General features: G+C 39.4%; 1 protein-coding gene across 5 annotated transcripts; it reads right to left on the bottom strand.

Annotated features, from left to right (window-relative positions):
• Positions 1-707: 707 nt before the first annotated feature.
• Positions 708-26800, bottom strand: LOC126867193 (hillarin). 5 transcript variants are annotated; one of them, XM_050621436.1, is made up of 12 exons: positions 26066-26800; positions 21066-21515; positions 14900-15164; positions 8767-8883; positions 8028-8200; positions 6550-6793; positions 5610-5836; positions 5125-5346; positions 4882-5031; positions 4300-4489; positions 3547-3804; positions 708-3313 (listed from the first exon to the last, which is right to left on the bottom strand). In XM_050621436.1, the coding sequence occupies exons 2-12, from the start codon at positions 21407-21409 to the stop codon at positions 3002-3004; spliced, it is 2502 nt and encodes an 833-aa protein (XP_050477393.1). In that variant the 5' UTR covers positions 21410-21515; positions 26066-26800; the 3' UTR covers positions 708-3001. The 5 variants fall into 5 exon arrangements, with proteins under 5 accessions (XP_050477393.1, XP_050477397.1, XP_050477395.1 ...); XM_050621440.1 differs by having other exon boundaries at positions 14900-15131; XM_050621438.1 differs by lacking the exon at positions 26066-26800 and adding an exon at positions 24189-24212.

The following is a 26800-nucleotide window of genomic DNA, read 5'->3' as shown; positions in this document are numbered from 1 at the left end:
CCAACTTTAACTTAAATGTACGCTGGATGTTCGAAGTCGCTAGTTTTCTGTTTGGACTAGTAAAACTTTCCGTTTATCTTCGATCTGGTACAGTTTAGAGTATTGTCACAGGCCACGGACTTTTCGTTTGTCGCGCTTAATCGAAACGCGGGATTTTGCGTGTTGGACGGCACTAAACGAAACTAAGATGGTGCTGTCATCTGCAGGAGGACTGATGAAGTTCTTGGCGGGAATGAAGCGGGACACGGACACCATTTTAAAAAGGTAACTACACATATACGCACATATAGCGACTTTTAAAAGTATTTCAACATTTACCGCAGGAAGCTTTTAAAAATATCTGTAGTATTAATTATATACATACATATATTTGAAACCAATATTCATGTTGTATACTTCTATTTCTGACTGAATATATGATTATAGCAAATATTCTGCAACTTCTATATACATTTTCAGATTCGTTTTAAATTTTACTGATACGACCATAAGAGTCAAGTCTTACTATGGTGTTACTAACATTTCAAAATGTTTTGCACAACTCACATAATATATTCATAAAAGGTTCCTACAAGAATGCTTTCATATGCTACTGTACATACATAAGTTAATTATTTAAATTAATTAGAACATTAATGACAAATATAATTGAATAAAGAAAATAATTACAAGTTTATCTTGTGCTGCATGAACTGGATATCGCCAAGTTTCCACAAAATTAGATTTTATTACTTCCTTTTTCTTTACAAGAACACGAGTCTTTATTACGTATCTGTAATATGTATAAAAATTAATTTACATGCTCGTTAGAATGAAACAATGAGAAAGAGGATATTAAGCTCGAGTTATACTTTATTCCACCGGTAATAGGAATCGCGGAGAACTTTCTTTGCATAAGCGTTGTTGTAACTTCGAAATAACAACAAAGACAAGAGAGAGACAGAGGGGGAGAGAGGGAGGGAAGGAGGGAGAGGGGGAGAGAGGGGAAGATAAAAGATATTCATATTACAAAAATGAACAATTATATAGCTTTTACCGCTGAAAACTTTCCGCTTGAAAAGTTCAACGCTTTCGCTTCTCTCGCGTACGAGAATAACTAGAATCGTGCAGCTAATCCTGACAGAATAACATATAGCACCTGAACTTCGGAAACCACCGTAGCCGCAAAATTTCGTGATTTCAAAATCTCTCTGAACGAACCTAGATACATAATTACTGAAATGGAATGTCGTATATCCTTATGGTGTCCTAGAGACAAACGAAATACAGTAGAACCTCGTTTATACGAACAAGTTAATACTCAGCTTTAGATATACGAACTTATATCTAAGCTTCTATTATTCGAATTAATACGAGGTCGAGCTTACTTATGCTCGACTTAGCTCTAATTATATGAACCCGTATTCTTATATCGAATATATGCAATCATTTACTTGTATTTAGAAAAAAGTCCCTATATCAAAAATGGAACGTAGCTTTCACATCAACTTCAGTTTTCTGGAACGTCAGGTCCTTTTGCACAATTGAGGAGGTTAAAAAAGAGCTCTGCTCCTATATATTTTGTTATTCGTATTTATTTTATACTTTATTATTTCGAATTTATGGAAAGTTGAAGGCAGTAGCTAATAAACTATTATCAAAAATACTCGATTATCCCAACTGTCTTACAACTTATTCTTACCCCGACTTATCCAGATAAAAAGCTTCCACTGTAATTATTCCGCTTCGTGTAACAATTTTGCGGTTATGGTCGTTCGCAACAAGGAAAAATGGAATGCTTTATATATACCATCGTTAGAATACGAAGAACTTAGAAGAACAAAGCATGCGCTTTCTTGAAAACGAACCATTCCTCGCCGATTTTATTTTCATAGATCGTTTATCTCGATCGATAATTTTGCTCGTTTTTATCGACCGATCGAAAAATCAGCGGATCGTGTGCATAATCCATATACATAAAAGCACCTCGCGTAACGAAGTCTCGTTCCATTCTGTCCAAATATCTCGAACGCGTAAAAACGAAACGCGATTCTCGACATTGAGTTAAAGCGGACCGAGATAATTGGGATTAATGCTTCGAGTCGAGGCGAGAAAGTTTGATTAATGCGGTCGGAGCGCGATGGTCGATCTCCAGAGCTGGTTAACTTATAATTGCCAACTTTCTCGCTGAAACACGGACGACACGGTGGTCGCCGCGCAAAAGAATCGGCGAATTTTAAATAAGGACCCTATTAAACACAACTTATCCTTCGACTAAGATTACTAGACTGCAGATTTTTATGCGTTTGTGGAACATTTTAAGATGCAAAAATGTATAGAATGCACGTAGTATGAAAAAATATATCAAATATCGAAAATGCAATTACTCGTTATAATGTTTAATAGGTGAAACGAATTTCTCCTACGTTCTCATGTCTTACAGTCGTGTTTATAAAAACATGAACATTGCATAAATATCCACAATCTAATGATTATATCCTCAAACACATCTCAAATAAGATAATAATCGTTATTACAAACTACGAAGAACGTGGAGGTAGCGCGTCAGATCGGAATCGTTCTCGCATTCGGTGACATTTTTCAAAGTTCCTCGTGCCAAAGTTTCAAAAACCAGTTGTTCGAAAACCACCTTCCCCCTTTGTTTTCTTGGCTATCATCGTGAAAATCATCTTGCATAATCGTCACCTTGATCGACTCTTTAGTTGACTCTTTAATCAATAGTTTACTGGCAAGTAAAGGCTAATCTCGTAGATTAGTTCTTACACGTCACTCGAAGTTCCTCAAATTCGTAGTTAAGAAGGAATGTATCCATAGAAATAAAGGAAATAGAGAAGAACACGATGATAAAAGAACTTGCAGCACCTTTAGTCTAGTCTCATCACATGTACCAATTTATACACGCGATGTATTTCTTCGTATCCATGTATCGAATCGATCCAGCGAAATCGTTATATTGTATATATACTATATGCATAAAAATACGAAATCGTAGTCGACGTTGCTAGTTCCTCTTGCTGGAATTAATCAGATACTTGCAGCAATGCGTGAGCAAGTGCTTTTCACCGGTGATGTCGTGGGGAACATTCGTGGGACTCGTCGATTCCCTGGTGTAAATATCCAAACCGTACTGACCCTCCTCGGGAAAGCTGATCGAGAAAGTCACCACGTCGTCGTCAGCGATCGAGTGCGTTACGTATTTGGAGAGTCGTTTTTCCTCGATTCCGTTTTTATGCAACGTCGCCATGAAGTCGGTCAGCGGTCGCGACATTCGGAATTGGATCTCCAACTCGCGACCAGCGAACACTAAGGCCTCCTGATTATAAAAACAAAAAAGTGGTTATAAAAATATAGCTTTTGTTAGAGCGACATATATCTTGTAGAAGCACCTTAAATCTTGAAATTGGCAATTCCAAATTGACATGATAAAACTCTCAGTAAAACTGGAATTCTTTCGTAAAAGTGTCTCGAGTTATATTTTTCAACCTTGGAAGCTTGTGACTGCATAAAATTTAATTATTGTTAGTTAAAAATGTCTTATTTGTGTACCTGATGAGTTATTGGTATGAGACCAAACAGTCTCGTGGCTTTGGTTGGACCCCATTCGCCACTCGCGCAGTCTGGCAATGGTACCATCACTGTTTGCAATTCTTCGCATGCAATTTTGAATTTGCACACGCTCTTGAACTTCATCGGCTCTCCGGTTAAGTATTCCTTGGGTGTCACCGCGTTGGCAAAAATATCCAGGAGAAAAGCTCCTGAACAGGGCGCGTGCACACGAAACGCAACGATATTCCCAACGACAGACTACGAACACAAATTTCCGAATAAAATCTTAATATGTAATATCCTAACGGTAAAAGTTCTTCGAAAAATTGTACAGTTAATTTTAAAGCTCGTATCATCCATACATAACACTGTACAAACGTAAATAGTACTCTGATATGTAGTGTCGTTAAAATTTGACTAATTACGTGGACTGTCCAAACAGCTCGTTAAGGCCACATTGAAAATCAATATTGGAAAACGCTAATATCGTCATAAACATGGGAAATGCTGATGTTTAAACAGACCTGAACCCACCTAACTACGAGCCTTTTGCGAATTTCTGTCGGCCAATTAATTTCACTTGGCGAGTAATTCATTAGCAAACGATTCTTAAACTCCTATTAAGGGTCTCTTCCTTTAATGACACTTCCTTAATTAGTTTATACGAATGCGGCTAGCGGATAATTAGCCCGTAAAACCGTGAAAAGATGTCGCTCTCCGTAGCCGTTTTGCGGCAAAAGTATCTCGAGTTACCTGCATGACGAAACGTTTCAATGACACGCCGTCGTATCCGTCGCCATCGTTGTCGTAGAACTTGAGATTATAGTGAAAGATGAGGGACGACTGCATGTGAGCCGGCATCGCTATCCTGACGGTCGCGGCGCCCGTAGAATCCGTGTACATAACGGCATTCGTGTTCGTATCCGGAAAGTAGAGGCCGTACCTGTCGAATTTACATAAAACGTGAGTAAATTCTTTTTTTCCGTGTACACAGTCGGCCATAAGTATTATATAGGACACCTACTCGTTACATTTATTGAAGATTCTAATAAATTTTAATTTCCCTATTATAAGTCTCTTCTAAGTTCGTTAATGTATTCGCGTCAAAACATAATGCGAATGAATTGATAGATTTACTCATTACAAAAAATTAAAAAATAAAACCAACGAATAGCACGCGATTCGTACTAAATATCCGCAAGTGTTCAAATACTTATGATCGATAGTGTATGCTATGAATAGTTTTAATGAAACGGTTGGGTACGCAACTTTGTTAAGCGAGAAAGTTAAGGAATTTAGTTTTTTAACGAGTATTTGACGAAAGAGTTGCATTACCTGAAGAACAATGAACGCACAAAAGGCAGCTCTTCGAAATCTTTGAGCGAAATCGGTTGTTTAAGCAATTGCCACTCCTCTTGAAGGGGGAAGAACTCGTAGATGAACTCTCGCGGGTCTGTCAGGAAATAATGATCGTCGTATTCGTATCTGCGAAGAACGAAGAGTTGAACAGGTTGAATAATTGAAAAAAACTGTGTCATGTCAAATGTTCGAAACAGAAGGTAGGTTTCAGGGAAATACCTCAAACTATCGTTCTTAGCTTTTGGTTGACCAGGACGAGGAACTTCTTTGGCATTGACCAGATGTCGTGCCCCCCAATTGCATTGAACGAATCTCCACGCACCAGCAACGTAAACTGCGTTCCAGCTATTCCGGAATCGGTTGTCCTCGAAGCAAACGCCTGGCTGATAACCAGCCGACTTGCTGTAACCCTTTATAACCACACAGTGTAATCCAGCGTAACTGTAAGAATATGATATTCAAAGTGAGTCACGAAAAACAGAACACCAAATCTAAAATATACGATTGATCGAAATAATGGAGATCGTAATTGTATTTAATACGTTCGATCAATGTGTGAAACTTCCGGTCCGTTTGAAACGCTAGTCTATCATTATTGTTTCCATTCGTATAATTTTGAAACATGGAACCAGTCTTACGGGTGAATTATTATTTTGGGCGTGTCGTGAGAAAGATCATCGAGGTGTTAAATTAGTTGCGTTTACCTGCATAGTCGTTTGAACAGAACGTGGTAACTTTCAGTCCCGTGCTTTATGCCTCTCAGCAAGCCCATAGGCGTGTCCCCGCGCAGATTCTCGTCGAACTGCATGGTGTTTAGATTCTTCACGGTGATCCATCGGAATATCGTCCTAGCTTTTTCTATATCTGATCCGCATCTGCTCACCAACTGCCGTACCAGATCCGTGAATGTTTTCTGATCTTCTTGAGCTACCTGATTTATTAAAAGAACAAAAAAAAAAGAACATAAAATAATAACGATGGACTCAGCAATGTCAAGACACATAAAATCATGTTAAATTGAATTATTACTATTATTAATTCCAAATAACAATTTCTATTATCTTAATAAACTTTTGCCTAAATAGTTTCCTAATGTAACAGAATTTTAATAAAATTGCTAACAAAGTTAAGTTCCGAATGCTAAGTTCGCGAACAAAGTTAAGAAAGGTATTTTCGAGACCGTGATTCCTTTTCAGTTCTATCCATAAAAATACAAATTCATAGAAACATTCACATTCTACTCATCACCCAATTTCCACCGACTCCGTATAACTTAAACATTCACGAGAACTAGCACAATACCTCTTTCACCCCTCCATCACACTAATGGTACGGTACCGTTCAATGGTATCATAACGAATAGCCTCGACACGACACCGTTGTCATAGGCGATCAACCGTTTCCTCGCTATCCTTCGAATGAAAGAAAGGTCGTAAATCGATTACGCGAGGTCTTCGTGTATAGACGGAGACCGGATAAAAGCGAGGCCGTCTCGAATATATGAAAATATCGGTCCGCACCGATTCCAAGCCGTCCGTTTAAAATTCCACGGGTGTAACACACCCCCTTTCGACTCTTCCTCGACGTTACATTTACAAGGGGATGACGGTGTTAAAGGGGGTTGGCACTACGACGGGGGCTTACCGAAATAGCTATCTGATCCATGTCAGCAAACTCCAGAGGATCATTGTAGATGTGATACTTTGCGAGGGCAGGGGGTTGTGGGGGTGGAGCACGCGATGGATAAGGCAAAGGCGGTGCTTCCTGGGCATAACCGTCCCCTTCGTCGAGATACAAGCTCTCCTGCCGCATATACTCGCTTCTTGCCTCATTGATCAGCTCCAACATCTCCGAGCTCTGTTTTTCCACCAATGCTGCGGTCGCCGCCCTGAAAATTGATCAGGAGTTACGAGAATTCGCGGTTCATCAGCGAATCGAGAAGAACCAATTCTCGAAATGCTAATGCAAAGGCTGGAACTTCATTCTGATTTTAATATCTTCAGATCCAAATCTAGTTGATACGCGTATGTGGCGAAGATGTAGATTGGTTATGTGGTTAAAATGATGAATCTTTTTTATTTTCATTTTAATATGCATATGAAACGATGTTCGTGTAAAATTCGCTTGATTTGAAGAAGAACGTTTCGACTTCCGATCTGTCTTTTTCTTTTTTCTTTCTTTTTTTTCTTTTTTGCTGTTTCATATTTCTCGAGGGGGAATATTTTCTTGCTAAAATCTCTGTATTTTATGATTCCTGCGTAGGATGCGCTTGATCCCCGGCTCATGAATATGTATCTATTTTTTTGTACAACTCGAGAAAAGTTTATTAAACTCACGGATGTTTTTTTTAATATGTGCATACGTAGACGAGATGTCTTACGCAGTAATTCATACGACGTTTCAGGTGAGTATCTCGCATATTTTTTCCATTAACATACAAGATACCTTGTCTACGGATTCGAATGGAAATCACTTTCTGTACTTTTAAAAATAAATTTTTTTTTATACGAAACGACATTTAACTGCGCCTATTGAATGTTAACTTCTTTTTCCAAATGAATCCCATAGAACTTAACTGAATTTTTAGATTACTTGAGTGAAACTTAATCATCGATAGATACAATAAACTAGGAAGGAATTTGTTAATTAGCAAGTAGAACGATCGTACTTCATTCGTGAAATACTGAGAAAGAGAAAGGAGAAGTTCTTGTAAAATTGTTCAATGTTTAGTGAACTCGACTGCTGCTGTGTAAACAAAAAGCAACATTTTCTTAGAAGAAATGCAAAATTATATAGAACGTGGATATAACAATGTAGTACTAACGAAGAAAAATCTCACTCGATTTTCTTTCTAACGCTCCAATCCACTTTCTACAATGTAAATCCCATTGTGTAAAAAATACTCGCTACACTACCAGGAAAGACTTTGTTGTTTTAGTCTCTGACACTAAGTTTCGTAGGTGAAAATGGGTAGTTTTCCCGCAGAGAAGTTAACAATCGTCAAATCAAAGGGTTAATCGTGGGTCAGCTAGCCCAAGAGTGTTGCTTGTCTTTCTTGCATTTCATAATGAACGTGATCAGAGCAGCGTGCAATGGAATCAGCTTAATTAGGTAATAAGTACCGTTCGTGCTCCAGCATTTTGCGCGTGAGACTTTCCTTTTTCTTGTCCCTACGAAGAGTCATGTTCTTCTCCAAGTCCTCCTTCTCTTGTTGAAATTGCTGGGCTCGGGCTCTTCCACCTTTTTCGCGTTCCCATCTGGCCGATAGTTCCTCCAGTTCCTTCTCCCATTCGTCCTATTCAATTAAGAAACACGATCTTTTAATCATAGAGCTTGCTCGATATTAATCCAGATATTCCCAAAACGATTTTCTTCTCCAGGTACTTGGAATTTAAATTGGAATATATTAATTAACCCTGTTGCAAACTTTTCATGCTTCAAATTTAATTTCAACCCAAGAAGGGGCTCTCAATTTTTTCTCAAGATTTCAAGATCATCTATATTCTTTTAAACGAATTATAACGATATATAAACGAATAACTCTATTTTCTTTTTTTTTTATACAACAATCGGTGCGTCTTCTTTTATTTTTTTAGACAAAAATATTAAGATACCTGGGTCTAAAAATGATCAGTTCAAGAGATACTTTCACTTTAATTTTATGCAAGAAATATTTAAGTGACCTATTTAACTGTAACATCCTGTATAATGTTCTCACGTTTTTCTGATATCAACTATTAACTCCGTTTTTATTCATTTCCATGATTGCACCATCTAGTTCACAAATACAGTATTAACAGAACTGTATATACGTGTAATATGATAGAATTAAATTCGGTTCAAGATGAAAGAAGCACGTACCCTAAATTCCTCTCGAATTCGTCTGTCTTCCTCTTCACGATGGTGAGCGAATTTCCGATAGAGGTCATCCTCCTCCTTGCGATGTTTCATCTCGAGTCGCGTCTGCTCATCTCGATCCTGATAATTGCAACAAAAAAAAAGGGTCATCAAGGGCCTTTCTCTTAATTATGAAAGAAAAAGAAGGCCGGAATTTTTTGCATATCCTCCTCGTCTGCCGCGCGGGAAATTTAAAGGAACTCGTTGGATCGGTTTCGGGAATCGCGTTCAGCAGAAACTCGAACGAGTTTCACCAGGGATGGCTCGCAATTAAACCGAGGCATCTTCTTCGTCTATCAAAAAGCGGAGGCCGCACCTAAACGTCCCAGCGACGGTCGTCCAGTTTTTGTCGGCTTTACTTTCACGCCGCGTTTCTGCTTTCCTTTTGGCTGGAAACAAGATGCGCGCTCCAGAATCGTTCGACAAATCGAAGCGTTCGTAGGGAAAGAGAAACGAGTACCGATGGAGCATTAGTGGATTCGTTCTCCGTTTACAAAGTAACCGATGGAACACAGATAGACACTCAGTTTGAAAAAGGGTTTCTTCAGATTTGGTATAGCGTTACGCAAGCAATTTCCTGCGCAAGTCGGTCGCGCGTACAAACTCAAATGCCCACGCTACAGTTACGTCATAGCAGCGCACGTTATTGCGTGAAATAACCGCAAATAAGGACAATGTTAGAGAGCACTGACATTTCGAAGCTGTTCTTTTTTTACGCTTAGAGTTTTTAAGAGTTGTATGAAACGATTCGACGGAGATATTTGAAAATTTATAGATGCGTCATGTATTGAAACATGAAAAGTATTAAAACATACCGGGAAGAAACTAGAACAGCCTGTAAGGATCGCGTAAAATTAATTCAAACAAAAATTGAAAAGATTGCAACGTAGATAACGCAAGTAAGATAAAATCTTTTTGAATATTTATAGCGAATTAACAGCAAATTATTTGCATAAAAAACCACAGAGATACAAAATACAACCGTAAGATTCTATCTCTATGGTCGAATCGCTCTGTACAGTAAGGAATGTTGCGGTTGTGCTTGCTGAAATTGCTTAGACGAGTCTCAGCCTCTCGCGGCGACAGATGCAATTAGGCTGTTTCCAGAAAAAAAAAGAGACAACAATTTCTTGTAACGACCGAGAGGTTGCTATTTTCAAATCGATGGTTATAGTATGTTACTTGTTCTGTTAATCTTGTCGTTTGCACTCGAGTGGATCGGTAAAAATTATCGACGAAACGATGAGAAAGCGCGCTAATAGAATTAATTCGGACCATCTGTTTACTCGCGTCATTGAAGAAGCACTTTCCTGTGACTACTTTACTACAACTGACTGGTTAACCAGCATTCCATACCATAGAGTTCTCTGTTTTCTGTTTGGAGAAACACTTCTTGTAATAGCCAAGAACCGTCTTCGTCGTTTGCTATCGTTTCATATTCTACGTTCGATAGAATCTTTCATTTCGAAGTTTGTGGATGTTGAACTATATCGCGATTTTCATTTTATTTAGTGTGCTAACTAGAAGATTTAATAAAGATCTTGTTCTCTTTGGATGTAATAAAATAGAATAAAATAAGAAATCACGTTAATAGGATTAATTCGATCGATCTGTTTGCTAGCGCCGTTAAAGAAATATGATTCTTTTTGATGCCTGTTTTCGTGACTGGTTCGTGACCAAGATTCCGTCACGAACCTTCCAACTGCTGTTTGCTTTTCCCTCCAACGGACAGACGTGTTTGATCCGCGAATACGTTTTTGCTAAAGTCGATTTTACTAAAAATTGTCACGTTCAATAAGACTCTGGTTCTTCGCGCGTATTGATAAAAAGCGATACAGATAAAAAGCGTATGCTGTCTATTCAATTCCATCTTGCTAATCCCGTCGTTCGTAAACAGAAGATTTGTATCGGTCTGTGATTAAATTCAAACAAAGTTCCGCAAGATTGTCAGCTTCGTGTAGTTCGGATACTCTACCTAATTAATTTTTCCTCGAACGAAAAAATTCGTATAAAATTTATTAGAGAATTCTCAGATCATTCGAATATTTTGAACACCGATAGACAATTCTCCTAAAATTCTTCAAACACCAACAAAGACAAATATTTAATTCCAAACTCAAAGAACAGCTCGATCTTGGTAGTACAATTTTAGAATCTCATTCTTATGGTTATCACATGTATATAACAGAAACATCCTTTACGAACATCCACAAAAATGTCTACGAAAATAGAAAACTAAATTAATAGCAAAACGTTATGAATAATTTAATTCCATCGTTACACAATAATCGTACGTCAATGTCCGAGACGCAAGATCAGTCCATTTGCGCCAATCTGTCGTTCAATCCGCCAGTCTGGCCGAAAAAGGAGCGAGAAGAAAGTAAGAATAAAACCGATAGACTGTGGCACACAGCATTGACCGCAACAGCGATTCCAATTAACATCCGTGGGTCGTTTGTTGGCGAAGGCGCGTGAGAGGTGAACCACAATCGCTCTTTAAAACAGGATACGCACACGGTGGCCCTCTCCGCCCCTCATTTGCTCTTTCTTCTCCTGTATACGACTTCTTCCGTGGCCGCGGAACGATTCTCTAATTAACTGTCAGCCGTGGTAAGCGAGTACCGCAAGCGGAAGCGATTCTGGGTCCGTGCGCGAGCTTTCCTTCGCGTGTGCACGCTGACATGGAAAGAAGATACAAGGGAAACGCGTTCTTCCGTGGCAACAGTTCGGTTAATGTTCACGAGGACGTTCGTCGTTATTGTTCTTGGATGTCACGGAAGCAGGTGAAGAAAGTTGAGTCGCCGCGTCGCGTGAAACCTTGACTGAGGGACGCGTTTATAGGAGATAAAACAATAGCACGATAGTTCCACTCTTAATTTGCATCGCACGCGTATCGTATCGTAAAACTACTATTGACTTTGATTCAAGATATTATAATGAATATGTTAATTAGTCCCGCTTTATTCGATTTATTCTAGACTCGGAAGTTGTATAATTTAGTATATTTCAAAATATTCCAATTGTTCACTGAATTACCACATTCATATTTGATTCAAGTATCGTGTTATTCAAGATGTTATAATAAATGTATTAATTGATCGCGTCTAATTCAATTTATTCCAAGCTTAGAATTTAGTATGTTTTTAAATATAAAGCATGTATTACAATTTTTTATTGAATTACCACATTCATATTTCATTCTAGTACCGTCTTATTCAAGATATCATAACAAATATATTAATTGAGCTAGAATTGTTTAGCTCGATTTATTACAGATTTACAAGTCGTACAATTTGATACGCTTTGGAGTATTACAATTTTTCACTGAATTACCACACTCGTATTTGGTTGAAGCATCGTACTATTCAAGGACCATTCGCAGTAGCCATACGTGAAAATTCATTCCGCTCTGATAAATCCATAAAATCCAACTGTTCTTTTTTTTTATTTCAATATCGATATCAGGCTGGAGATCGCGTGAATCTCTTCTAACAGTTCGATACACAGAACGATCTCTATTTTATTGCAACCGATAATAACCAGCAGCGCGTTCGACGGGACCGTTAGCTAAAACGAATCATACTTTCTACGTTCGAGAGGATGACGGGCACGCCCGAGATCGGTTTGCCCACGCGGTTTCCCAATTATCGACCTCTCGTAAACTTTCCACGATCGTTCTCTTTACCCAACCTATAGACAATAAGACGGAAACCCATGTTGGGTTTCTACGATTCGCAGAACCATGATCATCGCCAGATCACCAGTGTTTGACGATTCACGAGGCGTTCGAACGGACAATTTCGAAGTTGATCGTCCGATCGTAAGAAACCGCTACCATTGCAACGAGCGTGAAGCGTAAACGACCGAAAAAATCAGGCGATGAAAGAAACTCCGGAGACAGTTTCGTCTCCTTTCTATAATTTTCTAATATTTTTCTAGATACTGGCAATTGTAATTATTACTGTATGATAAAAATGGCTAGTAATAATATGTATACAGAATGTTTCTGTGATCCTGGTATAAGCGAGAAGATGGCAGTTTTTTATGCAAGATTATAAAGTATAGAATAAAACCTTCGCGTATAAGGCTTCATTTTTAAGGAAACGTCTTTGAAGATTCGCCAATATTCGATTAACTGTAAGTTTCAAAAGTCACGAGACTTTGTACGAAAGTTTCTATGGAAGAGATTCGCAAAGTTGTCGATGTAAAAATATTATGAAAATATAATAAGAATAAGTCATTGCACAAAATGGTGCACGTGTTACTCTACAAAACGTTACTTCTACGAAAACTTGTTGATTTTCTCACAAGCTTCCTAAATGAACCAGTAAATCAATAATTAATATATATTTAATAGAATTAATAAAAAAAATTCTCCGATCAACGAACTTAATAACTACGTCGAAGGACGTTCATATCTTTCGATTTCTCGTCAACGGGACGCAGAAGGAAACGAAGCGTAGACACGGTGCACGACCCTGCTCGTTGCCCACGCTACTTTCGTTTCGTAAGAGTGTGCACGCAGGTAGGCTGACATTCACGAAATACTATAAATAACAGCCGTAGCCGGCGGGAGGCGTTTTGCTGAATGTACACGCGAAAGCGGATTGAGAGAAAACGCGCCGATAGTGGAGCGACTAGCGGCTCGGCCTTCTTCTTCTACACCGACACCGATGGGAAAAGCAAGCCGGCAATCTCATTTTCATGTAGGGTCCGTCTTCGCGGCGGTACACATTCCTCGCTTGTCAAGCGATTCGCGCATGAAAGTCACGGCTGCTGGCATGGAATCCCGGTACCCGGCCCGCATTCCATCGCGATCGGAAATTCGGGCTTCCGACCATTTTCCATTAAAACGCGTCTACCTTCTGCCAACGCGTATTTCTCGCTCCAACTAATCAACGAACTTGGTTATCGTATATATTCCACTCTTCCTAGTATCTTCACGCGCCGCTGAGCACAAGCGAAATACCAGATTTTGTTCTGCAGCGTCCTATGGCTCTCAGAAACCGGATATCGCGCCATATTGCTCGGAGAGCGATTGATTGATGTTTAAAATACGTACGTTTATAATTTCTACAATGAGTGGAAGAAGCTTTGGCGCGTTATTTCTCAGAGGTTTGCTAAGCGATTAACAAGAGAGTTCAATCTGGCAGATGTAAGAGTCGTTATTTATTACTATCGACTCGACTGGCGAAAAGTAATTCTGCCTAAATATCCAGAAAAGCGTGAAATTCAAATCTGATTTTCTATACTTCAACGCGAACTCTCGTAATCAGGTCATCGTTAAGAAGTTATATTAATCAAGAAACGTAATTAACGCAGTCCTGAAGCAACTTGCTCCAGATATTTTTGAAATAAATATCCCAACTATCCTCGTCTTTAGTTTAACGTACTCTTTGTTTATTGCGATCTATCATATAATATATATGTAACAAAAACTATTACGAGTGCTTCAGGAAAAAATAACGATGCCTCATACCGTCGATCATAAGCATTAGCACACACACATTAGTCTACTTACCGATTACACTTATTCAGCGATTGTAACAGATTTTACTTTATTTAATATTTTGCGTTACAAAACGCGTACGATACAGTTTAAAGAACAGGATTATAATAACATAAGTAGAAACTAAAGTCAGAGAGAACCATCCAATTTACGTTAAATACCAGCAAGTATCCTGATATTGACTTTTTTGGTCCAAAATGCAAATACAAAGTGCAAATGCAAAATCGCAACACGATTGTTCATCCCGAAAAGCCAATATCAAAATATCTCATCATCTTAAAAGTTCAAAATCCAAAAACCAATAGCTATTCGAATACTTATGGTAGACGGTATATATAGCTTCTATATCAAATAAGCAAAACGCGAGTAACCAAGATTCGGATTAATCAAACCGCGGATAATCGAAGCTGAATTAATCGAGGGCTCCGCCGTAATAATATTTTGATAAAACGATGGTCCGCGTAGTGGTAATTAAGCTCGATACCTCGCGTAATTACGCGGCAGATCGGTGTTGGAATAGAGGTAACCCGCTCCTAATATGGCGGTGACCGTGACGAATGATTTCACCGGACTATGCGAATGACTCACCAGATAATAATCGATGGGCTTCTCGCGTGCCTTGCTGTAGCCCTTCTGAAGCTCCGTCTGCTTAAGGGCATGGGCGATGTGAAGCGCGCTCGCGTCGAATCTCCCGTACTGGTAGCTCCCGTCGCCGGAATAATTGTGGTTGTACGGCGAGGACGTTCCTCCGCCGGCGTTCCCATGAAGATCACGCTGGGACGAATTCGTGGCCGGCGGTGAACCATGTCCGTTTAGGTGCCTGGCACAATTAGGCGAGTCTACATTATCGTAACTGCAACAAAATTATGCAACGGGTCTTCAGGGGGACTAGGGATCGTCGTCATCGTCGTTGCCTCCTATAGAATGTCATCTTTCTTTCAAAAAATCAAAATGTACGATGGATGGAAACTTTAGTTAGGTAATGTTATTATACGATGTGATCTTCTTTCGAATAAATCAAATAGCACCATAAGTATCAACGTAGCAAAAGCGAGCGATATCGCCTTTTTCACTCGATATTTCTTGGTGAAATTCAAATGGACAATGATAAAAAAACCGTAACAAGCGTGTGCCAGTCGTGTCATTTTCCAAAGCAATTTTCCCTCACATGGTCAAAATAAAAATACTAGGAAAATATGATGAACGTAAAATTTGATCATTCGAAGCGAAAAATAATTCGACCGTATCGCCTGTCGGTGTAATTTCCCTTCGTGTGATCGAGACGAAAAAGACTAAGAAATACAGCAAAGCTAAATCGCTGCACCGACTCGATTCGAGCTTCATTTAACGACAAGAGAACCGAGAGAAAAGAAATTCCTGGTAACCGTGATCCTGACTCGTGCAACATTTGCCGCAGCTTCCGGCATTTAGCATGCAAATTCAATGATTCCGCGCATCGAAGAACTAGGTCAGCCTTTTTAACGGGGCCTTCGAAACGTTTTCCTACGTGCAAGTCTGCTTCGCGCGGAGCTCATCAACGATTCAGCCGCGTTCCAACAAGCATCCTAGAACTAATTACCTGATTAATTATCGTCGTCGGGCCTGAGCCGACGAGCCTGATTCATTGGCTCGACTTAGGAAAAATCCTGACAACAGCCGTCTCGCGCACGAGCACCGCATCGCTTATGAGAAACCAGAAAGTCTCTGGTTAAATGAATGTGTTACACCTTCTCTCGCTCGTTCTCTCCTCCGGGGTTCATTCACTTGCGGCTGAAGCCGCTGCTTCTTCTTCTTCTCTCTCTGTATTCAGACATTCTGTCTTTGTCGTGTGCACGCGCGCGCTCCTTATGTCAGCCGGAGGCAGAGAACTCGCGAAACGCAGCTACAAGAAATTCTTCCACTGCACACGCGTTAACCCATGTGTGTACGCATACTTCTCGCGGGTTTGTTCAATGGTGAAAACGATATACACCGGATCACGAAAGCATTTGAATGGCTTACCATAGGACTTTTGTGTTTATATTATTCGTTATCGTATGTTACAGTACAAAATTTTGAAATTTCATTAACATCGTAATGAGACACGACTGTCGTAATTATATTGGTCAAATATAAAACCAATCTGAGAACGTACATACAGATTACAAGATGTTCATTGTAAACATATATTTAATAAAAAGATTACTGTACAACATGAATAGCCATCTTAAATGTATAATAAGAGTTAAATACTTTCGTAAGCTTGAGAAGTATTATCCATATCCAAGCCATATGTATTAAAACACTTGCAGATATTTATAGAAATCTCCGAAAAATATTCAGGGTGTATATCATATACAAACAGACATAAAATATCGCAAGTGGAATACTTGTCACGTCTAACTAATAAAACCAGGGGGAAACTTTCAATTTGTATCGAATATCACATTTTCTCCAGGCGCAGTAAATATCTTGTATAAATTGACGGCTTTAGAATTTTCAGGAAACAGATGCATTCGATACTCGAGAGGTTCAAACGATTAAATTCAGACATTCTCACGACCCATCGACCTTTACGTAACGTTTCTATACTAGTACGTTTATTGGAGGTTGTACTGGTCCTTTTGGAACCTTGAGGTACTTCCTGAACGTTGCAACAGGTCTTTCTCTGATCGATTTTATAGCCTGCAGGGTGTAATTGGGAAAAAGAATTAGTCCAAACGAACTATCGTTTAATTTAGGCACAACACGCTCCTTCTTCTTGTAATTAAGCCAAATCGAATAGATTTTACCGTTTTATACTTATTTGTGAGGTACATGATGTACTATGCAGTAAAATCTTGCTGATTCTGATCTAGCTAATGAGAACTGTATTTCACTTCCAATTACTACTGCTTCTTGATTAACATAGATTAAAATCGACTGGCTGGACATTTTAGCGTTTAACTTAATGCTTCAATTCGGTATTGTACTATATCACGAAGACTGTTACACAAAAGTTTTGTTGCAGTACACGTGTATAATTATTCGGTCTAATTATCGAAAGCAATTTCACTTATATTTTAACGCGCAACGAGATATTTCGCTTGTTTTCCGGATCGATCGAAAAATGAACGCAGGATCGTCTGGTCGATCGCGTCCGCATGAATCTCTCGGAGGCGAGCTCGTTATTTCAAGGAAATCGGGTCAGCCATTGACATTCCGGCCGGAGAGCAAGTGTGCTTCTCGCGCGCACAATCGCGGTTTCACACTTTGTTCAAGACCTGGTCGGGATTAAGGCCAATGTGGCGATGCGTTATGTAACGAAGATGAACCAGATGCCTCGACTAACACGTATGCATATAGGCCCCGGGAATGACTGCCAACCAAACTTTCTGTGGCAAATTTCTGTGGCAAATAATTATAGGTAAAAAAAATTCAGGACTCGACAGACTTGTAGAGAAGTGTCCGTGTTACGTGACCGATTTGCGCGTCAATTCTCGCGTGAAAAATTTCGTGAAATCGCCAGAAGAATGAATATCTTCGGTTGTAACGTAAATTTTTGGAGAAATCGAATTTATGTTAATTTTCCAAGAGATACTAACAAAGAATATTCGTCTCGCTCGCAATTTGTTAAGATGGGAAAATTAAATTTCCTCCTCTCAAATGCTTCCACTGTACTAAATTTGATCATATAAGACCATTCATCTCAGTCGTTTGTTATTCTGTGTTTGGAAAATGCATCACGAAGAGTATAACTGCGGCACGAATTTACTGAACGAACTAATAGTTGTAAAAAGCAAATTTTCTCTTCTTCTTTGAAACATCTAGTGTCCTTTATAAATCATTAAAAAACTCGATTTTACGGGGATGAAATCGAAATCAGTAAAAGATGAATCGAATCGGCAATAAAGCATTAATCGTGCGTCGTCAAGGTTAAGGAACACGGTTAACAAACCGTTAACAGGGTCGTTTGAGCACAAAAGGCCGCGCGACCATTTATACTCCACTTAAACGGCGATCTCGATTTAACACCGAAGGGAAAGTGGTGAAACCGAACGTGAAGCGAGTCGATCGACTTTCCGGCGGATCGTTCAAGAGCCATTAAAACACAGGAAACGTAAAGGAGAGCCGTGCACGTTAATTTTCTGTCGGGGCTGTTGTACAGCAATTTGCGTTTAACGGCTACATCGTATATGATTCTATTACTAAAAAGAAAACCAGAATGAATAATCCAAACTGTGACAGACAACGATGGAATTTTAACGAGGTTTAACGCGACTTTATCGTGACGAATCTCCCTCACCCAACCATGATTTTCTCTTTCTCATTAAGGAATTTTAAATGCATCGTACGTAGAAATTCGCGATTTTCTGCAACGCTCTCAATCTCTTGGAAATAACATATTTTTAAACAATTGGTAAAATATTATAAAAGTACGAATTATAATATAATTTAGATTTTTAAAAATGAAAATAGATCGAGTGTGATTTTTTAAATGGGGTATAATCTAGTAGAGTAGAATTCCATTTATATGAATTATATTTTAGTTCGTACAGGATTAAATCGGCTTTTCAAAAGCCACATCGATAAACTTCATTTTCTACGAAGTTTTCAATTTCAAAAATCAAGTACGTGTATTCAATTGAGTCGGATTGAAGATAGATATTTAATATCTTAAAAAGCGAGAGACTTCTTATACTCGTGAATTTATTACGAATTTTTTAACATCTATAGATCAGTGATCTTCGTCAAAATTTTCAAAATATGTATTGCTCCGTTTATACTTTTGACTTTCACAAAATTTCCTAATTTATCAGCTACTTTTAGAAGACCATTTTTGAACCTGACAGATCATCTTCAGTTTGAATTCACTTTCATAATAAAATTCTCCTGTTCGATCATCACACGAGTTTAAGAACAGAAAATGAAGGAAAATATTGCACTTGCCGCATTTTTCTCTTATAATCTACATTTGTAGAAGATATTTTATCCGTCATCTCGCGAATCGCGAAAATATTAAACTCGGAAAAATTCATAAAGGTAAGAAGAAAAGAGGAAAGACAGGAAAGAGAGAAATGCTCAAGTTAATTCAACGATCGCTTTCAACGTATCATTACTAGCAGTGCTAGTAAAACGTTCCCAGCGTAATTCAACCTGTAACCTTTGGAATAGCAATACCGGTTACGTACGATCAGGCCACGTCCTTGGAATCGGCAAGCGCGACTTAAGAAGCCGCGGCTTAATTACGCGCGTGTGTCACGTCCCTCCCACATTTAGACTTGAAAATTATATGTTACCGCGACGTTCCACACGACACGACACTTTTCCTGAATCGATGACACCTCATGCTACCGCACAGTATGTCAGCCGTTTCCGGTAACACGGCCACGAACCAACAACACGAACAGGATAACAAATCAATGCGAATAACCGGACTCTCGTTTCAATTGCAACTAAATAGTTGCCACACGTGTTACGTGTAATTAATTTCCTTATTATGATTACTGTTATTTAATCAAGATCTCTTCGATCATAGGAAGATTGCGTCCAATGTATTCTAGTAACGAAATTACGTTGTGAATTCCGATCAGTATTTCTCAGATTCTTTCTATTTTCCCTCGTAGAATTGCTGCAATGCTGTAGATACATATAACAGTACCGAAGAATCGTCGTGTTGTACTGATATTCCGATAAACGTAACAGGGAATAAGAAAAGGGATGCATTGATTAGATCAATTGCCATCCAATTTGTTTCTCGCGTTTTCTAACTTGGGTGCAGCGATGTAAGATTGCATGAAGAAAGTAACTGTGATTTTTCTTTTCTATACAAATTTGTTTTAACAAAGAAACGAACCGCAAATTGATTGTTTGAAATTACAATGTATTTCATAGAAACTAGAAATTTAAAAAGAATCGAGTCTGAATAGGTTTGTTTTAAGAAGAAAATTTCGGCTAAACGAAAATCCTATGACCAGTTCTAAGACGAATCAAACCAAACGACTTTCAACCTGGTCGATACACCTATCCTGGTGCTAATTGATTCACCGAAGCTCGACCAATTTCTCAGTGAACCAAATTAACACACTCTACTACCTCCTGCTTAGCAAGTCTACAGCACACATTCCTTCCACAAATCCACTGCAAAGTTCTATATCCCGAAAACATGAAATCATTATCAGCTTCCATTCACTCTGTTTAAACTAGAGGATCGCTGATAGATCTACACGAAGCTTAACATTATTAACAAATCGCGACGCTATTTAGCCTGTTGAAAATCAATTATTCGAGACCACTTCTCTATGGAATAAGAAACATTGAACTATCACGAAACGTGGACGAATTACAACAGAAGATTCCGTTTTCAATGACTACGAGCAACAATTTATTTTACACAGACTCTATCAATTATGTTAGAAATCTTCGAAATCTTACTACAGGAGTACAACAATAAATACAGAATAAACTAGCGAAACTCGAACAGTAATCAGTAAAATTGAACAATGGGAAACTCTGCTTTCTTCGAGCCTCGGCAAACAATCTATAGTACCACAGACGCTATAGTAACAAGTAGACTACAGATTTCTATACATTTGTAGGCAATTTAAAAGTGTACAATTACACAGAATGCATATAATATGAAAGAATATATAAAATACCCAAGGTATAATTTATAGTACTTGTTAAGTAAAACAATTTTATACCAAGTTTCTACCTTTTTAGTTATATTCTGGAAAATATAAGTTTGCATAAAAGTCCGCAGTCTAGCGTTAAGGTACGATGGTGAGTGCCTTACCAAGGTGGATAAACTCCCCGCGGCGACGCGCCACCAGCTCTGATCTGTTCATTGACGTAACCGCTTCTCGGTACGTTCAGCGCGGACCTAATGCCTACACTAGATCCGTCCAAGGTTCCTGGACCTGGCTTGGGAACGTGGCTGCTACAGTACACCTCCTTGTCGTTGATCGTATGCTGGTTGTTGTAGTAAGTCTTCAGGGTCAGTTTAGTGCCGCAGATCGCGCACTTGAAACAGCCCGCGTGAAAGAACGTGAAGTCCTTCAGTGGACCGACTCTGTCCACTTGGTAGACGGTCTGAGCGCATCTCAAACACGTGCTCTCGTAAAAATTCGGCCGATACATCGTCTTCCTCGATCAGAATCCCGTTGTTTAGGCTTCCGTTTCCTGGTTGATTCTTCTGTGTCCTCAGTCAGCGCTGCACCTCGCTGTGGAACATACCGCGTACGACCTTGAAAGTGAAAATTATCGTATCAGTCGAAATATTAGGCGAAATTGAACGACGAAGAGAATTAAATTGAATGTTTTATAATATGATAATTTTGGTAAAGACTCGGGCGAAGGTTAAGGTGAAGATTAAAATCGGGATTAAAACAAGGCTTGATTTCATGCGATTTCACAGTCGATTTGCAAAAAGAATAAAATTTATTTGTGTTAAATGATGAAGCAACTATGTATGTATGTAAGTGTACCGTTGTTTTTGCAATAGAGAATGCATCTTCCTTCTGTTTCCACGACAAAATGCAGAAAGGTGTAAAATATGTTTCATAAGCTGAAAACGTGTGCCTTAATTGGCGGTAATTACCTCGATGCAAAACGCGTGCAAACGAATCAGACCGCGTCTGTTTCTTAACTCTCAATAATTACTTCTGCAGGATGTTTAAAAAAGAGAAAGAAAAAACAGAAATATACAAGATAGGAAGAAACGAAAGAGCTAACAGAAAACTTGAACCGATAGCATCTCGATCGTGAGCGATTAAAAAGTATAAACCTATAAACACATTAGCGCTATTAAGAATGACCAGTACCGCCGACACTTTCCTGTCGACTTTTGCAACGATTCGTTGCCAATACTTTTCATAGTGGGCGACCAGCAAACGGATAATTGCAACAGATTTCACGAGCTCACGGTACACAAGTCTGACATATAACGTCATATCGGGATTTTCACACGTACGTCCTCGTTAACGCTTCGTTCGAAAGATAACAGATTTCGTGTTACAATCACATCGTGGAAATCGCATTTTTTCATTCCACTCTGTTTGTTCATCGTTTCCTACGTTCATGTCCATCTTTACGATTGCTTCAGAAGGCTCGAGGAAATTATTACGCTTTTATAGATAGAAGTAATAATTTTATATTATCACGCTTTTTCTAGATGGAATTAACGAATTTTTACTGAGCCACTTGCGACTCTATCGAATTTTATTCGTTTGCGTATGTTTCTAGATACGATACTCGAGGAAATTATTTACTGTGGAAAAAAGATTCTGTGCTTTTTATAGACAGAAATAATGAATTCTCGTTGAGAAACTTACGATTCCATCGAATTTCATTCGTTTGCATACGAAATTCGTGATTTTCCACGATTTCGTTGATTCTGCTTTGCGATAATTGCTTTCTGGCATATATTACGATGTTTGAACAAGCTCCGCTCGAATTTCGATAGATTCTTTCGATTGTATTCTGAATTTGTATTTCCACGAGCAGAAATCATATTCTGTTAACGAGATTTCTATAGAAGAAAGTCTTTAACGTGTTTCTAATGACGAGTTTAGATTTTCAATTAACGCTATGATTGCGATATAACTGAGAAAATGATCGTGAAGGCAAAACTGCGTGTTCGACGTTGTATCCTCTTTGCGTCACGTTATAAGCTCAATAATGAGTTTTATTTTTAACGACGATATAAAAAGTGATATTAGAGATTAATCAAAAGAACCAACGGTGCCAAAAAAAGTCTCAATGGATGTGACGACAAGAACTACTGAGCCAAAATAACCAGAAACGAGCATGAAACCAACTGACCACGCTCGAAAGTATTCTATTCACAAAATCACAAAATGTAATGCTAAAAACATACAATCTTCTTCTATACATTAATGCACGATTGCGTCACGAAATTACACGAACGTAAAGAAACATATTATGTATCTTCTTTCGAACGAAGTCACGCATCATACTGGAAACTTTCTAAATGAACCGTGGAGCGTGTTTCCCAAATTACTACCTCGGTTTCACCGGTGTAATCGCGTTACGATACGACGATCGAGGTTTCCCTTTTCTTTCCACGATTCCTCCTGTACACCGACCGAATTCTCCCGTTGCGCAGCGAGCGACCACAATGGCGATTACGTCATACCGTTAGCGACCATGCACAACAATACCGTAATAAACGCAGGATAGCTCGTCTCACGCATCACCGAATCGCGGCTTTCCGCTCGCCACGACACGCACTGATTCTTTTTTTCTGCCGCTGCGAGTCTCTCCTTGATGAGCGTAGGACAAAAATTCGCGGACGAAGATGGACACGCTGGAAAGTTCTCCTTCCGGAGAACTGGCATATGTAGGACAGTCGGTGGTCGGGGAAAGCATTTTATTTCGCGAATATCCTGTCGATATTAAACATGTTCTAGGCTTATTAACGTTTATCCTAGCGTGCAACGACGATTCTTTGTGCCACTCGGCCGTGAACACTGAAAATATCTGATTGATACGTCGACTGAACAATGGAGGCTAGCTTGTTGGAAACTTTATCGATGGAACGTGGATTCGTAAAAATAGTTGAAACGTTATCAACGTTATCTTCGAACACGTTTTAAATCGGTGTAGGATGGATATCTAGGGAAACTTTGAAATTAATTTGCATATGGTATAGGTCAAACGTTTGGCATCGTTTTTTCAATTGTTATACCGAATCTACTATTAATCATTAACTGCAGAGGCACGAATTTTTACTATTAATCCTCACATATAACTTGTTCGCAATCTTTACGAACAAAATATTTTGAATAGTCCTCGTTTATGTGGAATTTACTGATTTAACGAGGTAACGAGCTCGGTCGATTTGCGTCCCATGACGTCCCGGTAGTCGTGAATGTTTAAGGACGCTCGTAAATCTCACCTGCATCCAGCGTTTCATTTCTTCCACATTGCTCGTCTTTTCCGGATTTACCTTGCTTTTTAGTTTTTCACAATCGTTAATTCGTAACGTCCCCGTCGCGCTCGAACAGATCGCCGACTTCACGTGCATTTCAATCGCGTTACGCAACGTCGAAAGAGGAAATCGTAACGAGTCCTCGTAAAACGCGACACTTCCAATTACGGTCTCTCGTCGGTTTTCATTCATCGTGTTAAGCGTGTGTGACCAATGAACGCGCAATTTTGTAAAACGAAATATCGACGTACATACGTATTTATGCATTTGGTCGTAGATATCATACGAAAAATGTGCTTTTCCTTCGATTAAAATAAATGTAATTTTATAAGCCAGCAAAGTCAGTTTATTAACACACTGTGTATCAAAGCTACACATTTTTCAAATTTATAATATTCTTAGATATTTCTCGTACAAATTCTTTTTTACATATTTGTTGTCTCGTTCATCTATTTTCATGGCTACGGTATCGGCTGGAAAAAAGTTTAGAAACCAAGGACGACTAGAATGTTCATTGGCAATGGTATCTTAAAAACCTATATTTAAAAGAGAGAAATTTCGTGTGTATTCACTGTATCATTCCAAAAGAAATACTGAAAAACTTCCAACACTACTTCAGATGAAAGATACACAAAACAAAAGAGATGAGATGATCATACCGCAAGCGAACAATATACTTCTTGACGTAATCTAAGTAAAGAATCTAAAGCCTTCAAACGGACATTTTATATGTTACAATCTTATCTATACACTTTTATCCATTAATCAGCAGACGCTTAGCACGTAATTTACGTGTTTATAAAGTAAAGTTGTCACTTATTAACCATTTATTATTATATTAGGTATATTTTCAAGATCTAATCTCAACCTATTTTAGCAAAAAATATATTTCAAACTCTCAAATATCCAGAGATTTATGAATATCCTCTAAAATTAAACCTCCTACCTAATCAAACGAGAAAAACGATTTCCCGAGCATGTGACATCGCGATTCGTTGAAAATTGGTACCGTCCAGCATGTGAAAATTATTTATTGCATTCCACGCGTCGTTTATCACTCGATAATGCCCGCTTGAATACCAGTGTCCCCATTCTGGCCCACCTTCTCCTAGGTATTTACGCTCAGCGCGCGCACATACGTATGTATACATGCAATGACACACGCGTGCGCTCACGTACGCACACAAACCCACAAACGTACATACACACAGCTACGTAGAGCGCGTGTACGAGCCACGTAACTCCATGTATCGCGTTAAGGAAATCGAGAAACCTTATATCGAGGTGGACCGAAGAGTCTGAATTCGAAGCCTGCTCGATGTTTGGAGACAACAGGTTAACGGAAAAGGCGTGTTCCCGTGTTTGCGACAGTTTGTCTGGTTACTTAACGCGCGAAAGTACCGGTGAATAGCGGGCATTCCATTGAACAGGCACATCGAAGGGGCCTGGTACACGTTGCACGCCTCCTTCTCCGTCACTCTCCGTCCTTTTCCATCCCAGAGATTTGAATGATTTCACCGTGCACCGTGGAGAAGGCGAGAATCGCGAGAATCCCCCGGGGCGCATCAGATTTGTCAAACACGTGTATCACGCGAATACAAGAGCCACGTAATAAATCGTGCGCCTATGAAACCGATAATCAAAGCATCAGCGAGAATATCTCGTAGAAGAATATTCGCCGAAGCGAGTATCAAACGAGGCACATGATTCGACCGGTCGTTCTAGCGGCAAGACAATTGGAGCAGCGAACAGGAATGAAAAAAAAAACTGAATATAACCAGCAAGGCCGGTGTTCCCTCTTTCCCCGTGGCCGACACCAGAACGATATCTGCGTGGATACTCACGTTCTCATGCTTTCATGTCCACTAGCTTGGTCCACAAGAATCCTCGATGATCGTCCTGGTCCACCTCGAACATCTCTTCGCAAACTTTCCGTTCCTTCCTCTATACGTCCCGTCTTTTAATAAGTTTCTTCTTATTGATGATTCGATGACAGAGTCTCACGATCGACGATCGATTATATTCCACGATTTACTTTCTATTGACTTTATCGTACTCCGTCTATGAGAAACCAAGGCACTGCGAAAAAATCGCGCACGATATCACGAGCTTCTCTCTCGTTGCTGCCGCACCGTGCATTGAAATCACCAGGTCCCGATGATCACCGCAGGGCCAATATCAGAGGACCTCGTGTTCGCGCGCGCACCGTCTTCCATCGAACGAACGAAGAATTGAACGAAAAAGAGCAATTCCAGGAACAAGTCCACCTGGCAGGTAGGATATCCCGACTTCACGGATCTCTAACAGAGTGGAAACTGTGATCAAGTCGCTCCGACGCTGTTCGGAACGACGTTCCGGTTTTGGCTGTTCGATCTCGATTATCGAGTACACCACAGAGGACCGGGCTGATAGTCTCGACCTTCACGTCGACGCGTACGAACGTTTTCTGGCACGGTTTTCGTGTGTCCGTCACCTGGAATTGAGGTCCCGCCACCAAGCGAGGCGGCCACGCGAGAGGTCGAACCTGAATATCGCCACCTGCTTCCTTCGACGTTCCAGGAAGATCTGAGGTGAGAGGG

This window comes from Bombus huntii, chromosome 6 (assembly GCF_024542735.1).
Source record: "Bombus huntii isolate Logan2020A chromosome 6, iyBomHunt1.1, whole genome shotgun sequence".
NCBI classification, from domain to species: Eukaryota; Metazoa; Arthropoda; class Insecta; order Hymenoptera; family Apidae; genus Bombus; species Bombus huntii.
This window is presented reverse-complemented; position numbering and strand designations above follow the sequence as displayed.